The following is a 17,663-nucleotide window of genomic DNA, read 5'->3' on the forward strand; positions in this document are numbered from 1 at the left end:
TAATCGAAGGCTTAATGGAGTGCGGAACAAACTCATTCACTGGGACCAAACTCAGTATGTTGCAAGTAAAACCGAAGGAAAGGCCTTGTTCAACCAGAAAGTAAAGTGGGCAAGTCATCAAAGGAGTAGTTATTAAGAAGGCCCATCTGATTTCTGTAGAAAATAATGTGGATAAGTCACTAAAGGAGCATAGCATTTTGAGATACTCTGTATATTTCGACTAAAAATCCCAGACAAGGCCCGGCAGCTATGTTCAATATTCAATAATTTAATTATTTTCTGACTTCCTAATAAAAATAAAATAAAAAAAGAATTAACACATTTGACACCGAAAAAAAAAGTTACATTATACAATTTAAGCATCTAAAGAAAATTAGAGAATAGTCTGAACTAAAGAAAATTAGAGGATTATCTTCGTGATACAAAAAACTCATTAGAACTCATTAGAAAACCTGCTTAAAAGGCTAAAACAGACGAGGAGAACCGTAGCTCCATTTCTTTATCACAATAACTTCATTTCCTATGCAAAAACTAAGACCACAGACCAAATATTTTTGTATTTTCATTTCCCTTTGACAACTTGAGGCGAATTCGCCAATCAAAGCCGATATAACTTTTTGAAAAAATTGGCGTTTTTCGAAGTAAACGTTCACAAGTCTTTTGGTAACAATTAAAAACATAATCTAGGTGGAGTCCTGGCACTCTATTCAGGGGGTACTAACCTTGGCTTCTAAGTTTCAAATGACAGTTCCAATAGTAATAAACACTCGAATTCTACAAGAAAAGATAAGTATATTTTACATATGAGTAATCTCCAACTACCGAATGCAGTGCTCCACTGGCAACCATTGGGTGCAACGCTACAGAGGCAGACCCAGAAACACAATGCATCGAACGTACCAGACAGATCTGCGAAACACAAACACCTCAATCCAGCATCAGTAGGAAGATATACTGGCAGCAGGAAATTTGCAGGAAGATTGGTGGCTCCTTCTTGATGCCCTAGAGGCACAGGCAGATCTAAGGTCTAAGGCATTCCTCTTTAATGTTGCAAAAAAAAGAAGAATTTTTTTTTTTTTTAGTTTTGACTTGACAATATTTGGAATTTCTTAGAACAAACTCTACTTCAATTTTTAAGTAGAACATAAACATTAAAACATATAAACACGTATGAAAGAATAGTGATTTTAGACAAAGTACTGGTTTGTTACCAACAATGGGTATGCTGGAGAAAATATTTACTGAATCAAAAAGCAGATGAATATGACAACGAAATTACGAGACTGTAAAACTGGTACCGATAAATCAGTATTTTTTTTTTTTTGAAAAAAAAAAAAAACAAACAAAAAAGAGGAATCTTAGATAGCTAACTGTTCAGAAAACTGTGCTTTTTCATAATTATTCCACTGTTTTTAATAATGCAAATATTCTATGGAGTTTTAAAAAGAAAACTTACCATTCTCCTTGAATTTCAGAATATTTCTTGAAATTTCAATGAGAAAAGAATCCAATTCACCACGGTTCCAATCATCGAACACCTAAACAGACGAAAATAGATATAAAAGAAGCATAAAAATTAATACCTCTAAAAGTACTTCTCTAATTATAACCAAATACAAACCACAAAACAACGAACATGAGATCAATTAACGGCACTAAGTTCAAAATGCCGAAGCCTAGTTCGTAAAAAAAACTATTGAAATTGACATAACAGATAAAACAAGAGCTCATATGGCACCTGCGACGAGGTCGGAGGAGCCAAGAGCTTCTTCCCATAAGTTTCATTAAGATCTCTCCGCTCTAAGTGTTTCCCAAGGTTTCCAGTTTCCTCCCTCCAACTCCCCCCTATGTCACCAGATCCAGTCAGGGTTTAAAATAACAGCTCTAAGACACGAGGTCCTTCTAAATATCATATTTCATTAAGATCTGATAACCCGTTCGTAAGTTAAAAATGCCCCATTTTCTCTAATTTTTCCGAATTAGCCGTCCTTCCACTCCCCCCCCCCCAGATGGTCGAATCGGGGAAGCGAATATTTATAATTTAATCTGGTCGGGTCCCTGATACGCCTGCCAACTTTCAGCGATCACTATATTGATCACATATCTAGTTTAAATTTCTTCATGTAAAAATTGGGTAGGTCCGAGATTCAAATCTGACACATCTCGCACCCTAAGGGAGAACCATACCCCTAGACCACAAGCCATATTTTGGAAGAACAATCATTTGTTTTATCGGCAAATAAGATTCTTCTCAACCATCGTGTTCGCTCGCTCCCTTCCACATGGTCGAATCGGGAAAGAGACTATTTCTAATTATTCCGGTTTGGGATGAAGGGCAGGGGATCAGGCAATTTTTAGGAATGGGGGAATTGTATTTGCAGGTAGCTGTTTTTAACTTTACCAGGAGGCAGACAAACCAATTCCTATCTCCCTGTTAGTCATTAACTCAATTGTTGTTGATGGTAGACACGGGAGATTCAAACTAATTCATAAGCGGCTGCCTGGTGTAAATTACCGTGTTTGGTGGAGATAACAGGTATGACTATCACTCAATCCAATACAGAAGTCTACTGAAAAACAATGTCAGGAATAAAAATCAACAAACAAATTTATATCGTCAATGGAAACTGACAAGGTCTTATGGCTCATGATGTCTCTTGTGTTTTCGATTCTGGTGTGCATTCCCATTTGCTGTACAGTTCGCAGCAGCAAGCGTCAATCGTTCAGTTATGCGGGTAATTAAAAATCTGTATCCGAGATTGTGTTGTCGTGAAAGTACCTACTCGTCATGGTTACGTTATGTCTAAAGCCGTAGCTCAAGCTGGGAAAGGAATCTGCCAGGATGGCGTAACTTCGCCACCATAGTATAATAATAGTGTGGTTACACCCCAGAAAAAGGGCAGAGTAAGTTTTGTTTTTAAAGGTTTGGATCTTTCTATACTCAATTACGCTGGCGACATCCTGAATTTAAGTAGAACTATATCGTCTGTTGAGGGGAATATTTCTCTGCTTAGTAAGGAATGTGCCAAAAATTGGTCTTAATTTTAATGCTTCGAAGAGCAAGGTCCTTGCTTTTGGCAAATCTATCGGTGACGTTGGATGCATACAGTTAGGAAATCAGAGTGATCAGTTATCTGCTTGTATTAAGTATCTTGGTCTCCCGATAGGAGATAGCGTAAAAACGACAAGGCCTCTCCTTATCTCACATGTAAGTGAGAAACTTAGAAAAGCGTTTGATATGCTAGTTCACTGTAAAGCTTGATACAGCAGGCGTATTCTCGCCCGTGTCTTCAACGCTTTTTACGATGCCTCATGCCCTCGCATTGGCCCCATTTTGGAATATGTTTACGGCTACAAATAAAGACTATTAGATCTAGATATTTTCGATTCGCGACATTTCTCTTGTGTATACCCCTATGGGCTAGTAACAAAAGACTAGTGTCAGTCTGCAGGTTAACTGAACCGTTAACAGCGGGTGAGCAGCGTCACGGTCGTTATTTTTCTAGACTTTATTTTCTAGATAGGACAAACAACATCCATCCTGCTATGTGATAGTAGAAGTATGTGAATCTATTCTTTGTACTATAGATTTTTTTGTGAGTGTCTTCTTCTTTCTTTTGTCTTCCCATCTATCCATATCGAACCCTTATGTGTTTTTTGGGCAATAAAGATACTGATTGGCTGAATAGGCAAACAAACTACCATTACGGCAATCTATTCTTCCCTCTTTTTTCAGTTTCAATTAGTAGCCTTTTGTCAGTCAGTAGTAAAGGGAGTGAGTTAATTAAAAAGAAAAAGAAAAAAAGTCTAAAAAGGAAAAAGACAGAATATCAAAGTGAATTCAAAACAAGAAACAGACTGAAATACTTATTCCGTTTCTACAAGACCCATTAACAATGTCCATCCCTCTGAAATAAATAAAAGTACTTTCAAATACATAAATACTTTCAAATTATTAATTTCTCATACTTTACTCATTTCCTCTTGATTCATTCGCAGTGCGTCTTTCAACAATGAATAAGCTTCGCATATGAGCTGCATATCACCGTATTCAATACCATTGTGAACCATCTTCACAAAATGACCAGCTCCTCCATCACCAACCCAATCACAACATGGTTCGCCATCGGCTTTAGCCGCAATGCTCTGAAATGCAAAGAATTTGCAGGTTTTAGATCAGAGTAATAACACATTTATGGAGAAAAAAAAAGTAAGGATCACTAACTCTAAAACGACAATTTTTTTTATAATTAAACAAAAAATGTAAAAAATAAAAAAGCAGTCAAACCCATATACCACATAATAATATAAAAATAAACAATAGAAAGTATCCAAGAGTAGTGATGTCAATCCACAAAAAAAAATAAGTGGGGGGGGGGTCAAAATATATTGTTCAATATCTAAGTGTGGGCAAAAAAATTAGGAGACACAGGTCCCCACGATCTCCCTCAATTAACACCTCCGGTCGACTGAAGCTGAGAATGGAGTAAAAATTTACATAACATAAAATTTGTTCTTTTTTGGTATTTTTAGGCTATTTCATATCTACAAGAAGAGCAAGAACAAGGTTGTAACTGACGAGTTGTCTGTGAGGATAGGCAAAGAAGTCTATGGGAGCGAGAAGATTATTAGCGAATAAACTAAGTCCGAGGGCCTTGAAGTATATAAATTTCTTTTGAACCGTATGCCTAATCCAATTCTTCTGGGCATTAATCATTAATTAGCAACAGGAGCAATACAGATAATATACTCGTTTCTAACCACAGAGGAATTTTCGTCAGAATACTTCTTATTGTTTCCCTACTCTGTCAAAATGACGACTTTCCAAAATTAAAACACGTTGCGTTAATTCCTCTTGGTTTTAAACTAGGTTATCATAAAGATTGCTCGAAATAGTAGTTAACAATTACAAATCAGTTTCAAGTGGCGATTCCCATGAATGGGCATGATTGCCCCTACCCGGGCGACCATGATGCATAATCTTCAGTTAGATTGATGTACAAAATGGTGAAGTCTCTACATCGTAACATTTTCATTTTTAATCTGTGACTGATTTATACTTGTTCTGTACATTGAACTCTTTGACCTTGAAGAAAGAAATGACGAGATTTTTCAACGAGTCAGATTCCTAAAAAATTAGATAATATTCAAAAAGAAATTTTAATGACAATACTGATTTCCATGCACCAATCGTCAGACGGACGCAAGTCGACAACTGTTTGGTATTAGGCAGGGCTCCCAACGCGTCATCAAAGTTTAATAAAGCTTTTGATGAAATTGTTCACCGTAGTTTGTCCCGCTCACACAAGAATTTTACCTGTTTGACTTCATGGCAATTTTCATAGCAAATAACTGAATTGATCGGATGTGGAGCTGGGAAAACCATCTTCTTAAACATCTGTTTTCTTTCAATAAGTAAGGCTTAGATGTGAATATATGTTTTTGTCTAACCCTTAATCTTTTACCCAGCGAAATATTTAAACAAGTCTACATAAAAGCCTACAGAATTTCATGTGTACATTTTTTTTGTGTAGTTTATTTGAAACTTACCACAAGTCTTCTGCTATTGGCTGAACTTTGTGGAATTTCTTGAAAAAGTAAAATAAAGTTCTATTTTATTCCAACAGCAATAAAGTCAACAAAGTTATGCAAGGAAAACGGTTTATTAACTTTGTGGACAGCTTTAATAACTTTATTGAACATCGTGGAACCCCCGCATTACTCATGTACTTGAATGTGGAGAATATTCTTATGTGAATTTTAATAAGGAAATAGTCCAATCAGCTTCTAAAACAATTGCTAGGTCTTGATGACGAAAAGGTTCTTATATAATTTGTGGAAAATACTATTCATTTTTGGGGAATATCTTTAACAGTGTATAAAAAATAAATAAATGAATACCGTTACCATCAATAACAGCAAAACTAAAAGACATCCACCCCACTTTGTGACCTAACACCGCCTAAGATATTTGCATGGAAATTGAATTACTACAATTGAATTATCGTGATTAAGAAGCTTAATTAAAATATACTTTTATTATCATTACAAACTTATTAGTACATGGTAGAGCGCTAGCGTACTTTAAAATAAAAATAAACAACTGAAGAGCATGATTTTTATCAGTATTGACTTTATTGGTAAAATGGTTACTTAAATAGAATCATTGGTATATTTTTTTCTGTTGATATTCTTTTTTCTCTTGAGAAAAAATAACGTTTTTCCAAGCTCTTGCTTTGAACTTGTGTTCAAAGACCAACCAATCATGCACGTCCGAATAATTAGGTATAAATACTATTGATTTTTTTTTGTGCGCAGTACAGTAATTTAAAAACCTAGCTTCACGCTTCCAATTAAATCCCTGCCAGTCTAGTGATTCGTAAAATTTAACTTAAGCACATGATCGGCATTATTCATTTGAAGCACTTCAAATGGGTGCTCTCTATAATCATGAAAGAATCGCTTGATCTCATCGTTAACGATGCTGAGGTTACTTAAAGCTATTTTATTTTATATTTATTCGAATCATATTGTATTATTCGAATCGAATTATATTTTATTAGAATCATTGGTATATTTTTATTTTTTTTTCTATTGATATTCTTTTTTCTCTTAATTCAAAATCCTAGCTTCACGCTTCCAATTAAATCCCTGCCAGAGCGGAAAAAATGACGTAATTAAAAAAGCATGGTAATGGCATGTCCCTACCTTCCCAAAGGCGTTAAATACCAGCTTTTAAGGTGATAAACCTTAAAAGAATAAGACATAAATATACACCTATGAATTCAAAGCTTTTAAAGATATGAAAACTTCCTTAGAACAAACTGGCAAATTATCCAAGAAAATTTGTCTTTTCCCATCACATTCCAAGAGGCGTAACTTTAGTTTTTAGCAACAGGGGACAATGTCATTTGTGCCAATACCCTTACCGCTAGATAAGTAAATCATAGTAATGTCGAAAAAAAAACACACATCAGCTTGGCACCCCTACAAGGCTGCACCCAGGAACAGCCGCCCCCTTGCCCCCCCCCCCCATTTGTAAAGCCACTGCACCTTCCCTCAATTGATCTAAAAATAGTTTTGGCTAATTTACCTTATTCCTTAGAATAAGATATTTATCTCATTCCCTAATACTATTTGATTTTAGGGTGAACAACCTCCTTCCTTTCTTCTTTTATACCGTTAGTCTATGTAATGAAGTTGTCTGAAAAGTCATAATCGCATTTTACCTGTGTTAAAAAATACAAACAAATATGTATTGTCAGTTTAATACAAATATACTGATATTTTTTAAACAAAGTGTTAATAATATTTTATTTATTAAAGTAATAAAAGTAAAAAAAATATTTTTTTTAGTAAAGTGCAAATTATGTTCTGGCCTTGGGAAGACAAAGGGGTTTTGAACCCTACTCAGAAAGCTGACTTATGGTAGTTTTGCACTGGGTAGATTATTTTATTTTATTTTTCTTCCTTTTTGTTTTGATTGAGTTGTTTACTTTTCTTTGAAAAACTAATTTTGTGTAAAGTTTTTTTTTTAATTAATTTCCATTCGTTTTATGTGGACATAGTCTTTTTAGAAAAATCATTTACACTATTTTGATTTGGTTAAATTTTAAGAGCAGAAGTAGCAACAGAAGTAGCCCCGAAAGTTTGAACATAATACCCTCAGTCGTTCTTGGGATACTGCTGAGACGCCTTATTGAAAATTAGCATTAACACAGTGCATCTTGATTTAATCTTAAGGCAACATTTACTTTTTAAACATAATGGGCAAATTGCATAGCTGTAGGGATGACCTACGCAATAGCCCAAGAGATACAATTACAAGACCGTTCAGCTATGCTGGACAAATCTTATTGCCCTCTAATCACTTTTGACTCTTACAAAGTGTACTAGAACTTTGAATTTCCAACCAAATTAGCTCCTTTAAAATATTAATGATATTACATCCTATGATACAGCAGCGCTGCTTATGATAATGCTTATATACCCTTTTAATGCTTGCATGCGTAGAGTTTTTTTTTGTTCAATTGAAACTCCCCCTAAACGTTTCCACTTAATGCCCTTAAATGTTATTAGTCACAGTAACCGTAGAAGTAGTATCAAAAGGATGTACATGGTGTCTTCTGGCTAGTTCAAAATCTGTCACAACTTACCCTGAAAGGTCTAACTTAATAATGTAAGCCGTTATTGTGATATCGCTTTGTAACCCTATTGACAATCTACACGATCATAATTCGTTTCGATTTAGTTCAGCATCCACCGAAATATTACTTGAAAGCTTCACCTTAATACCCTCAGCTTGTGTAGTAGCGATAGTTGTAGTAGTAGTATGCACATAGCACCTTTTTTTCAACATTCCCTTCAATAAACGATGAAATTCTTAACTTAACACTATCAACCGGTCCTGTAGCATTACTGATACGTCCTCTTGACAACCTATGTGAGCATAGTGTGTTTCGATTTATTTCAATACAGTTACAATATTGCCCAAAATTTTTGCCCTAATACCCTTAGATTTATTAGCAATATTAGTAGCACCAGAAGTTATAGTAGTAGCAGTAGGAGTAGAGTTAAAAGTAAAAGTCTTAGCTTTAGGATCAGTAGTTGTAGGAGTAGAAGCAGTAGTATTATGATGCAGATATTGTCTTTTGGTTAGTTCAACATTCCCACAACAAGCATTGTAAGTTTTAATTTCACATGCGAAACTGTTCCTAAGATATTGCTGAAATTCCCTTTAGACAACCTGCATACGGATGGCAGGTTGTCATCCGTACAACAAAAACTTTCAGAAATATTCTCTGAAAATTTCACCTTCATACCCTTAGGCATAGTTGTAATAGTGGTCGCAGCAGTAGTATAACTACTCAACCTAATAAAGTTAGCCTTACTATGATATTGTCAATTTGCTCTTTTTTAACCTGTATAGTCGTATATTTTTGGAAATTTTCATCTTAATACCCTTAAGCTTACAAGTAATTGCGATAGAAGTAGTAATCGGAGCAATAGTAATAATAGCAGTGGAACTAGTAAGTGTTGCCTTTTGCTCAGTTGATCATCCCCTTAAGTATTCTCTGAGAGTTCCTACTTAATACTCAAACAAATTCTTAAGATTCGCTATTTTGACAATCTTAGCATAGTCTCTTTTGTTGGTTCGAATTTGCCATCAATATTTTCTCAAATTTTACCTTCATAGACTATGCCTTAATAGCACTATTATCACAATAGTTTCGGTGGTAGTAAAAGTAGCAACAGTGTTAGTGTTGTATTAGCAGTAGTAGCAGAAGTATTATTAGCGGTAGTAGCATGTGCCTATTGCCTTTTGGTCAGTTGAACATTGCTTTCATGATGCCCCGGAAGTTTAACTTGACACGTTAAGCCGTTTCAAAAATATTGCTGATGTTCGCATTCGACACCCTTTTGACGCCCTTTTCACCTTAATACTCTAAAATTTACAAGTTGCTGCAGTTGAAGTAGTAGTTGGAATAGTTTAGTAGCAGTAGTAGCATAAGGAAAAGTAGCAGCGGTATTAGTGTTAGTTGTGACAAGTATATATTACCTTTTGTCAATTGATCTTCCCCTTTATGTATTCTCCGAAATATTCAACTTAATACCCAAATCAATTCTTGAGATACGCCCTTTTGACATTCTACATGCACATGGTGTGTTTTGATTTATTTCAAATTTCCCTTCAATATTCTGTCCAATTTTCACCTTCATACGTGTAGCCTCTAGTTGGTAGCCTCTAGGAACAGTAGTAGCAGTAATAAATGTATAATTATTAGTAGTAAGTGTAGTAGCAGCAGTATCAATAACAGTAGTAACAGTTGCGTTTTGCCTTTTGGTCAACTGAACATCCCACTCATGATGCCCCTGAAGTTTCCTCTTGGTATTATAAGCTGTTCCAAAAATATTGCTGATACGCCAGTATCAGCAATGTGTATACACAAAGTATGTTTTGATTTAGTTCAAATTTCCCCTCAACGTTTCCTCAGATATTGTTTTTATTATCCTTAGCCTTAGCAGTACTCGCTACAGAACTATTAGTTTTACTGATAGTAGTGGTAGTATTAATAGTACTCTTGGTAGCAGTTGAAGCAGTAGTAGTTTTAGTAGTAGTAGCTTGCATATATTGCCTTTTTGGTTAATTGATCATTACCCTTATCATTTAATGAAAATTCCAATTTAGTATACTCAGTCATTCCTGAGAGACACCCTTTTGAAAATCCATATACACATAACATGGTATGATGTAGTTCAACCCCCCCCCCCCGCAACATTCCCTAAAGACTCATCTTAATGCCCGTCATATTTTTGGGAAAGTAGAAGTCAAACATGAAAACCTCTTCTCAATAACATACACTATATGTAAACAATGAACCAATTGCATAACTTGCAGCCTTTGCTCTGAAGCCTCAGAGGGGGGGGGGGGGTTGACATTCCCAAACACATAATTAATGAGCTTTTCAACAATGCTGAAAAAATCAACTTATAAAAAAAATTGGTTGGATTTTAGCTATGGAAAATGATGGGCGTGGGAGGTTTCTCTCAAATCACTTTGACTCTGAGAAAGGATGCTATAACTTCCAATTTACGATCAAATGAGATCATTCTGAATTTAATAAGACCACCCTTCCCATAAGAACCTTATATGCCCGCCCCAGGGCTCTGGGAGGATGTTCCAACCTTGGAGGCATTGTTATATACTCTTTGGACTATTTAAACAAAATTGTCATTGCAAAGTTTCAACCACATACATTTGGTAAAAAGAAGGGTAGCTGGTGTGGTTAATTGATGTCCATCACTTATAACCCTTAAAAGAGAACTAGAACTTCCAATTTCAACCAAATGAGCCACCTTTAAAATTTATACAACCATCCTTTCTTTAAGAGCCTCAAATGCTCTAGGGCCATAACTTACAGCCCCCGCCCTTAGGCCCTGGTGGTTTGTATCAACCTCAAAGGCCTTGTTATATGACCTTTGGACTATTTTGAATAAATGGCCTACCTCAAAATATCTATTGGATGTATCTCGCGAAAACACGAGGTGCTTATTTGTGTGCGGGGGGAGGGGGAGGTAGTAGCTGCGCTCTGATCACATTGACTATTAAAAAGAGGACTAGAACTTCTGATTACCAATTCAATGAGTCCTCTCCAAAGCATATACGACCACCCTTTCTATACGAGCCTGATATCACCTAGGGCAAAACTTGCAACCCTTGCCTTGAGAGCAGTCGAGGGGGGGTCTTCCTCACAGTCATAGCTTCTGGACCCTTCAAATACGATGAACAAAATTGTTATCCCTAAATTCTGATTGGAGGTGTCAAGGTAAGCGATAAGCATGGTGGGGGAGGGCTGGTTGCTCTCAAATCCCTTTGACTCTTGATAAGGGCACTACAACTTCCAATTTAAAATCAAATGAGCCCCATCTGAAGTTTATACAACCGCCCATTCCGTATAAACTTTATATGCCCTCATGGTATAACTTACAACCCTATCCCCAGTACGCTGGGGGGTTGTGTCAATCCTAGAGGCATTATTATATTTTCTTCGAACTATTTTGAACAAAATCGCTATCTCATAGTTGCAATCAGATGCGTTTAGCAAAAAAAGAGGAGTTGTCGGGAAGGGGGTGAAGGAGGGCTAAATGCCCTCCATCACTTTCGATGCTTCAAAAGGAACAAGAAGTTCTAATTTTCGATTATATGAGTCTCTTCTAAAGTTAAAGAACCATCCCTTTCATGAAAACCTTAAATGCCTCACGGCAGAACTTAAAACCCTCGCCCAAAGACTCTGGTGGTTTATATCAACCCCAAAAGCCTTGTTATATGATCTTTGGACTATTTTGAATGAGATGACTGTTTCACAATTTTGTTCGATGCGTTTCGGAAAAAAATTGCGTGTTGAGGGGGGATCTGACATGTAGCCACCGTCAGATCACTTTGACTCTTAAAAAGGGTTCTAAAAAATAATATTACCAATCCAATCAATCCCCTCCGAAGTATATATAACCCCTCTATTCTATATAAGAACCTTATGTGCCCCCGGGGCACAACTTACAACCCTTGCTCTCAGAGATGCGGAGGCGAGAATGTCTTCCTCAAAGACATAATTTCCGCGCCCTTCGACTACAATGAACAAATTTGCTACCTCCGAGTTTTATCGGATGTCTTTGGGGAAATGATAAGTGTGGGTATGATAAAGAGTCAAAATCACTTTTGACTCTTAAAATTGGTGCCATAACTTCCATGCACCCAGGGCGTGACTTAAAACCTTATCCCTAGGGCTCTGGGGTGTTGTGTGAACCCTAAGGGCATCGTTATATGTTCTTTGGTTTATTTTGAGCAAAAAAAAACAACCTCACAATTTTAATCAGATTCGTTTGGTGAAGGAAGCTAGTTGGGGGGGGGGGGCTTGCTTCCCTCCATCACTTTTGACTCATAAAGGGAGCTAAAACTTCCCATTTTCAACCAAATGAGCTTCATCAAGTTTATCAACCATCCCTTCCTTAAAAACCTTAAATGCCCTGGGGCATAACTTACAACCCTTGTCCCCAGGCTCTGGAGGTTTGTTTCAACCCCAAAAACCTTGTTAAGTGATATTTAGACTATTTTGAATGAAATGGATATCTCAAAATTTATATTAGATCCATTTAGGGACAGACAATACTACGTGTGTGAGCGTGTGTGTGTGGGGGGGGGGGCTTCCCTCCGATCACTTTGACTCTTAAAAATGGCACAAGAGCTTCTGATTATCAATGAAAAGCTTATATGACCACGCTTTCTATAAAAAACCTTATATGCCCCCAGGGCATAACTTACAATCCTTGCCCTAAGGACTGGAGGGGTATTTGTCATCCTCAAAGACAAAATCCCCGGAACTTTAACTACGTTTAACAAAACGACTATCTCAAAATTTTGATTGGAATTGTTTTAGGAAACGATGGGCGTGGCTGGGGGCATTCGCCCTTCGATCACTTTCAACTAATAACAAAGGCACTAGTCAATTCGATTACTTTCGACTAATAACAAAGGCACAAAGGCCCTCAATTTCCAATCGAATGAGTCCTTTTTGAAATTTCTACTTATAACCTTCACCCTGGGGCTGTGGTGTTGTCATCCTTAAAGAAGTAATTTCGGGACCTTTCAACAACGTTGAACAAAATGACAATCTCAAAATTTCGATTGGATGTGTTTGGTGTGCATGAGAGACGGGTTAGTTGCCCTCCAATAACTTTCGACTACTAAAAAGGGCACTAGCCGTTCCAATTTCCAATCGAATGAGCCCCCTTTTGAAGTTTCTACGACAACGCTTTCTATACAAACCCTATATGCCTCCAGTGCTTAACTTTCAATCTTTGTTCTGAGGGCTGGGGGGATTTTTCATCCTCAAAGACATAATTTCTGGACCTTTCAACTACGTTGAGCAAAATGGCTATCTCAGAATTTTGATTGGATGTTTGGGGAAAGGATGGGCGTAGGAGGGGGGTTAGTTGCCCTCCAATCACTTTCGACTATTAAAAAGGGCACTAGCCATTCCAATTTCCGATTGAATGATCACTTTTTGAAGTTTCTACGGCAAATCCTTCGATACGAAGTGCCCTGGCCTAAGACAAAAAACAAAATAATACATTTTCCCCTCATCGTTATTTACTTAGGCAACGCTATTGCGCATGATTTCAACACAGCAAATAATACTCCAGTAACAACGAACTTTTTTAATCCATGAATTTAAATAATGGATTGTTTTCAATTTGCTACAATACCTTCTTATTCATTAACAGACCAAGAAAAGAAAGAAGCGAATATTTGCAGCACATATACTAATCTAAATAATTAACGAAAAAGTGAAAGTGAAAATATTGCATAGCCAAGCAGTCGATCAAAAACTGATTACTAATACTCTCATGAATATAACCTTAACCCACAAGCATTTCATAACAAGAAAAACTACAAAGCATTTTCATAAATAATGAAGAATGGTAGGCTCAGCAGGTAATTTCTATAAATAATTATGAGTTATTATCAATTATTCCCGTATTTGTTATTATTTTAGTTCTAAGACAACAGATAACAATTATATGCAATTTGTATCAGCATAAGCACACAACGAAGCAGTTAATACCAGACTTATTTATTTTTAATTCAGGAATGACCTAGTAATATCGTACTACAATCAGTAAATGATTAAATGACGTTGCCATCTCATTTGTCGCATGAGACTGTAAATGAATTGAGTTTTCCAAAAGTTGAAACATAAAAACAAACCTGAATCTAGGCCTTATGATCGAACCTCTACCATACCGAACCTCTTTCGTACATGGACAATAGCAGAGACGCAATGCGACGCACAATCGAGGTGCGTACAGCAGTTCCGTCAAAACGATTTTTAAATCAACTGTAGAATGAGTTTTTGTGAGAAAAATGCGGACGAATCTGGTTTTAAGGCCGTGATTAAGTGAACTTGAAAACATCGAGCTTCAAAATTGAAGTTAGGTTAGCCTTCTGTCTTTTAATTCTCTAGAGACCGTCGAATGTCAAAACTTCAAATAGTACCAATTATCAAGTCTTGTGAGAGGTTTTGATAGACAGCTTCCTTTGGAGAGATGCTTCAGCCGAGGAATAGTAATATATTTGGCTGGGTCTTGCAAAGCTTGGTTACCGACCAAGGGAGAAGAGAAAATGAGCAAAAGAGCACTATCATTCTCAAATACAAAATGCCCATGTATATAAAACTGGGACGGCATGCACAGAGTGCATTTGAAAATTTATTGTTTTTTCCACTTTTTTTCCTAGGAATAGGCTAATTAAAATACCTCAGTTGATTAACTCGAAACTAAACACCAAACTTAGTTGAAAGCTTTCTTCGAGGGTTCTCAGAAAACCAAAGATTTCTTACGAATTGAATTGAAAAACAAGAGCTAAGAGCTCATATGGCACTTGTGACGAGGTCGGAAGAGCCGAGAGCTCATATGGTACGAGGTCGGAAGAGCCAAGAGCTCATTTGGACGAGGTCGGAAGAGCCAAAAGCCAAGAGCTCATTTGGCACTTGTGAGAAGGTCAGAACCTAAAGTTAAACTTTATAGCACAAGATCCTTCTAAATATCAAATTTCATTAAGATCTGGTCACCCTTTCGTAAGTTACAAATACCTCAATTTTCAAAATTACCTCCCCCCTCCCAATTCCACCAAAGAGAGCAGATCCGGTCCAGTTATGTCAGTCACGTATCTTAGACAGGTTTCTATTCTTCCCATCCAGTTTCATCCTGATCTCACCGCTTTAAGTATTTTCTAAGATTTCCGGTCCCCCCAACTGCCCCCCCCCCAATTACGTTTGATCCGGTTGAGATTTAAAATAAGATATCAGAGCTACGAGGTCCTTCTAAATATGAAGTTTCATGAAGATCCGATCACTCCTTCGTAAGTTAAAAATACGTTATTTTTCTTATTTTTCAGAATTACCCCCCCCCCCCCCCCCGCAATTGAGCGGATCCGTTCCAATTATGTAAATTACGTATGCAAGACTTTTGCTTATTTTTCCAACCAAGTTTCATCCCAATCCTTCCAATCTAAGGGTTTCCCATCATTTTAGGTCTCCCCACCCCAAACTTCCCCCAATGTCACCAGATCCGGTCAGGATTTAAAATAAGAGCTTTGAGCCACGATATCCTTCTAAAAATCAAATTTCATGGAGATCCAATCACCCATTCGTAAGTTAAAAATACCTCATTTTTTCTAATTTTTCAGAATTAACCCCCCCCCCCAACTACCCAAAAGAGAGCGGATCCGTTCCGTTTATGTCAATCATCTATCTAGGACTTGTGTTTATTTTTCCCACCATGTTTCATCCCGATCCCTCCACTCTAAGTGTTTTCCAAGTTTTAGGTTTCCCCCTCCCAACTCCCCGCCCCCATCACCAGATCCGGTCGGGATTTAAAATAAGAGCTCTAAGACACGATATCCTTCTAAACATCAAATTTCATTGAGATCCGATCACCCGTTCGTAAGTTGAAAATACCTCATTTTTCTAATTTTTAAGACTTACTCCCCCCCTCCCAACTACCCCAAAGAGAGCAAATAAGTTCCGATTATGTCAATCATGTATCTGGGACTTGCGCTTATTTTTCCCATCAAGTTTCATCCCGATCCCTCTACTCTAAGTGTTTTCCAAGATTTTAGGTTTCCCCCCTCCAACTCCCCCCTATGTCATCAGACCCAGTCGGGATTTAAAATAAGAGCTTTGAGACAAAATATCATTCCAAACATCAAATTTCATTAAGATCCAATCACCCGCTCATAAGTTAAAAATACTTCATTTTTTCTATTTTTCCGAATTAACCGGCCCCTTCTCCCCCCCCCCAGATGGTCAAATCGGGAAAACGACTATTTCTAATTTAATCTGGTCCGGTCCCTGATACGCTTGCCAAATTTCATCGTCCTAGCTTACCTGGAAGTGCCTAAAGTAGCAAAACCGGGACTTTAGGTTTTCCCCCTCCAACTCCCCCCAATGTCATCAGATCCAGTCGGGATTAAAAATAAGAGCTCTAAGACACAATATCATTCCAAACATCAAATTTCATTAAGATCCAAATACCCGCTGATAAGTTAAAAATACTTCATTTTTTCTATTTTTTGCGAATTAACCGGGCCCCCACTCCCCCCCAGATGGTCAAATCGGGAAAACGACTATTTCTAATTTAATCTGGTCCGGTCCCTGATACGCTTGCCAAATTTCATCGTCCTAGCTTACCTGGAAGTGCCTAAAGTAGCAAAACCGGGACCGACAGACAGACCGACAGACCGACAGACAGAATTGGCGACTGCTATATGTCACTTGGTTAATACCAAGTGCCATAAAAAAATAACTGAAAGTAAGGAGTGACATTAAAACTTAAAACGAACAGAAATTACTTCGTATATGAAAGGGACTGCTTCCTCGTGAACGCCCCGCTCTTTACGCTAAAGTTTTTTACTGTTTTAAAAATAGAGTTAAGAGAAACAGTCGGACTTTAGCGTGAAGAGCGGGGCGCTGATGAGGAAGCAGCCCCTTTCATTTTGAAGTAATTTCTGTTCGTTTTATGTTTTAATGTCACTCCTTACTTTAAGTTAAAAAACACTTGTTTTTATTTAATTTAATTTCTGAACGTTTTCGAATCAATGCATGTTTTGATTTATGCTCTCCGCAGATGAATAATTAAAACGAAATTTGCGTTTTTGTTGTTGTTTTTTTTGGCTAAATGTTTTTCTCATAGTTTTGATCGAATGATCTTGAGGAAAAAAAAGAAGCGCGGATGGAGGTCTAGTTGCCCTCCGATTTTTTGGTTACTTAAAAAGGCAACTAGAACTTTTATTTTTTTATCAATGTTTGTATTAGTAAAATTATTAGTAAAAATAAATTTTATTAGTTAAAGATATACGCAACTTAAAAATTAGCTTACGTAAAGAAACTTCTGTATTCTCATGTTTTTTTTACATATATGAGGGGGTTCACCCCCTCGTCAGTACCTCACTCTTCACGCTAAAGCTTAAATTTTGTCCCAGTTTCTTAAGAATGACCCCTGAATAACAAAAGCCGTAGAATAAATAGTTGAAATTTCTAAAAATACTTTAGCGTAAAGAGCGAGGTATTAGGAGGAAGAGAGCCCCTCATATGCGGAATAATTTC

The 17,663-nt window shown here is 36.9% G+C and overlaps 1 protein-coding gene across 2 annotated transcripts in view; it reads right to left on the reverse strand.

Moving 5' to 3' along the window:
* The window catches only part of LOC136026357 (6-phosphogluconate dehydrogenase, decarboxylating-like), a 64,700-nt gene that overhangs the window by 20,428 nt on the left and 26,609 nt on the right, over positions 1-17,663 (reverse strand). For both annotated transcript variants that reach the window (XM_065702887.1, XM_065702886.1), the window contains exons 3-4: positions 3,970-4,146; positions 1,457-1,538 (exon numbers count right to left, since the gene is read on the reverse strand). In XM_065702887.1, coding sequence (XP_065558959.1) covers positions 1,457-1,538; positions 3,970-4,146 — 259 coding nt within the window. The remainder of the gene's footprint in view (positions 1-1,456; positions 1,539-3,969; positions 4,147-17,663) is intronic.

This window comes from Artemia franciscana, chromosome 4 (assembly GCF_032884065.1).
Source record: "Artemia franciscana chromosome 4, ASM3288406v1, whole genome shotgun sequence".
NCBI lineage: Eukaryota > Metazoa > Arthropoda > Branchiopoda > Anostraca > Artemiidae > Artemia > Artemia franciscana.